Genomic DNA, 3423 nt, shown 5'->3' with positions numbered 1-3423 from the left:
GGCGCCCGGCCGGGGTGAGCACGCCGCAGCCAGGGCACGGCAGCGTGGAGCTGGGCTGACCACGGAGTTACACCTCCCGTCCCTCTGCAGAGTGGAAAAACGTTTTATTTTTTAAATGAGGGGGGAAAAAAAATATCAGCAAGTGGGGCATGCTAAGGTGGGCACAGTCTCCAGTGGGGCAGGAACGGAGCCCTGAGCACTGCCCAGTTGAGACCTCCTGGGAAAGGGCACAGCCCACCCTGCAGCAGCTGGGGTGAAGGGGCTCTCGGTTGGTTTGTCAGGAGGGAGCACACGGGCATACGGCCACGCAGCTGCTCCCCGCATCGCCCCTGCACTCAGCACCCACTGCCAAAGCTGAAACCCCCTCTTTGGGCTTCCCCTGGCAGGAGCTGCCCGCTCCGACCACAGCCAGGGACAAGCCACTGCTAGGGACGAGCCACTGCTGCAGCCAGCCCTGGCAGTGCGGCCAGGAGGCAGTGGCTCCAAGCAGGCAGGGAAAAAAGAGCCTTTCCAAAGGCCATGCTCATAAAAGTGAATGTTGCAGATGTCTGATGGTTTTATAATGCAGCTCTGGCGGACCAGCTGCCTCCCGCTGATTTACTATCGTATTAACCCTCTCTCAGTCTCCCAGGCAGTCTCCAGAACAGTTGTCTGGCTCCCTGAACTTGCAGGATAATACACATTTACCGGCACAGGCTTTCGCTGCCGCAGAAGTCATTTTAAGCTGCCGTATTCTAGAGGTGATGGGGACACTCGTCCATAATCACCACCTCCGCCTGGCCAGGGCTGCCCCGGCTTTAAGCCTGCCACGTGTCCCAGCATCCATCTTCACACCAGGGTGATGATGGCTTGGGAGCTCTGCATCCTCATCAGGGGCATGATTTTTGGTGGAGACTTAGAGGAGAGGAGCAAACACTTCAGGTTGCTTTCCAGCACAGTAGATCCGAGTCAGCTCGCAGCCTCAGAAAACATGGTAAGAGGTGCCCCCGCCCCAGCGCACACCCAGAAAATGATGCTGTTCCCCTGCAGAGGGGATGGGGGATTGTCCTGCCCGTGTCTGGGGTGTACAGGGGGGGTTCACAGCACGGGCCATCATGCACACCTGCAGAGCATGCTCCTGGCCACAAATCAGACCTGCTACCGGTGCCTTTGATCGCAGCCCAGCCCTGGTGCCCGCTCCCTGCCCTGCCGGAAGGCCGAGGCCAGGCGCAGGCAGCCCAGCCAGCCCTTCCCTCTTCCCTCTGTTTATTTTTAAAGTAACACCGTGCTGACCTGCAGAAGAGTAATCGAAAGCGTAAAGCCAGGCTACAGTGATCTCTGCTCCCTCCTCTCCTGCCGCCCACTGCCTGGGCTGGCTCCGGGTCCCAGTGGCGCCACAGCACCCACCCAGGACCACCCGCACGCTGCTTAAAGGTGCTGCAGCCTCGTCCGGGGCAGGGGAGGGCAGGGCAAGGAGGCCCTGAGGTCCCCAAATCCCTCACCATTAGCCAGCTGCCACGCAGAGAGTTGGGCTGGGAGCGGATGTCAGGACGATGGTGGTTTGATATTTTTAAGATCTCCAGAAGCTGCTTCTGAGGGATGTAGAAAGTAATGGAGGAAAAAAACACCTGGGGCCCGGTAGGTTTAGAGGCTCTGTGCAGCAATCAGCACCTCTGGAGGAGACTGTGTAACAACACGGCTCAAGAAACCCAACGTCGCACAGGAGGGTGCGTGGGTTATCCCGCCCCGTGAGAAGGGGGAGCTGAACTCACGTCAGATTGCAGAAGGAGGGGAACGGCAGAGTGCGTACTCGAGGGGACAGGCACAACTGAGGACGCAGCCCTGCCCTGCCACAAAAGCAGGACGACACCACATGCACAAATAAATCAGTTTTCCTCCAGGAGATGCCCTGGGTCCAAGGTGAAGGTTTGCTGGAGAATCAAGAGCCTGGGCAAGCTCTGATGTACCCACAGTTAGGGGCGGGAGAGGCAGCCCCCCCGAGAGTGTGGCACCAGCCTACCTGCAGGATGTAGTTCTTCCAGAGCAGCAGCCCAAACTGCCTGAGAACAACCATCCTCCCATCAGACGGGGACCACCGCCAGCACTGCCACTCCGCAGGACCCTGGAAGAGAGGAGAGAGCCGTGAATGCCAGGTGGTCACAGACCCAGGTGGCAGGAGGGCAGAATCCCACATCCCACCCGTCGGCAACCCAAGGGCAGCTCTCTGATTCCAGCCTGGTGTTGCAACAGCTGGCTTGGCCCCAAATGGGGGGGGGGGGGGTAATAATAATCTCTTGCGCTTCCTCTCCAAGGGTCCTTACTGACCCATAAGAGCCCAAGCTTGTGGTTTCTGGTGTGACCTGTTCCCGGTTGAGACGTGACCTGAGCTGCAAGAGCGGGAGGCCGCTGTTCAGAAACCCAGCCTGCGAGCTTCAGGGGTCCTTCACCAGCAGCAGGCAGGGAACAACTTTCCTTAAGTAGCGGGAGCACAGGGTTACAGAACCGCAAACACCAGCCTGAGGAAGGCCACCAAACTCCTTGCAGCCCATTATTCGGGGACTGGTGAAGAATTTCAAGTTGTGCCTCCATCTCCTGCAATGCAAAGGGCTGGTTTTGTGACATTAACAGTGCTTTCCCAGCAGAAGCTCTCCTTGGAGAGGTGAGGATGAGAAAAGGGAAAGGAAACACAAGGGCAGGTCGGCACTCGAGGACTATACACCCTCCTCCTTCCCCTCTTGGGAAGCATCTGCCGTCCCTCCACGTTGTTTTTGTCTCCATTTGCAGTGGCGTTTCCTGACAAAGCATTGCCGTCCCACCACGAGACGGGTTATGATTGCACACTTGCAGCGACTCACCCAGCAGCATGGCACAGAGAAGGGGCAGCCCTGGCACAAGCAGAGCCACTTGCCCACGCTGCCGGACGCAGGGCAGCCCCCAGCCCAGCAGCCCCTCAGCATCCGAGCAGGGCAAACCCCCTCCTCCCTCAGCAACGGGGCCAACCTGGGTCACGGCAGCACCCATCAGCCCTGCAGCACCCTCCATGAGCGGGCAGCTGCTGGATTCACCTCCGAGAGCCTGTGCTCCAAAGCCTGGCAGCACCGAAAGCCGCTGCAGAGACACGGATGGACGTGTTACCTACCAGCAACACCTCAGGACAGGCTCAACGGCACATTTTCCAGCCCCGCCCAGGACAGTATCGGCTCCTCGCATCCAGCTGGCACCCATCAACCTCAGCAGGGAGTTTAGGGTGCCACAGCGAAAGGAGAGGGGAGGTTGGCAACCCAGCCTGGCCAATCTTCACCCCTGGACCGGTAACTAGTAAACGCACATCATGAGCAGAGCACCGATAGCTGGGAGGAGCTGAGCTAAGAGGGCAAGCTAAAATCCACGTAGGCCTGAGGACAAAGAACAAGCATCCATCTACCTAGCCTGCCCGACGCCACC

General features: G+C 58.9%; 1 protein-coding gene across 1 annotated transcript in view; it reads right to left on the bottom strand.

Moving 5' to 3' along the window:
- Positions 1–2098, bottom strand: part of ABCA3 (ATP-binding cassette, sub-family A (ABC1), member 3) — a gene marked incomplete at its 3' end in the record, with an annotated part of 23095 nt that extends 20997 nt beyond the window's left edge. Inside the window, exon 1 of the mRNA XM_009695775.1 lies at positions 2000–2098. Coding sequence (XP_009694077.1) covers positions 2000–2053 — 54 coding nt within the window. The remainder of the gene's footprint in view (positions 1–1999) is intronic.
- Between the last annotated feature and the right edge of the window lie 1325 nt (positions 2099–3423).

The sequence above is a fragment of the Cariama cristata genome, unplaced genomic scaffold (genome assembly GCF_000690535.1).
Source record: "Cariama cristata isolate BGI_N322 unplaced genomic scaffold, ASM69053v1 scaffold30902, whole genome shotgun sequence".
Lineage (NCBI taxonomy): Eukaryota > Metazoa > Chordata > Aves > Cariamiformes > Cariamidae > Cariama > Cariama cristata.
The sequence above is the reverse complement of the archived record's forward strand: the minus strand, read 5'-3'. Positions and strand labels throughout refer to the sequence as shown.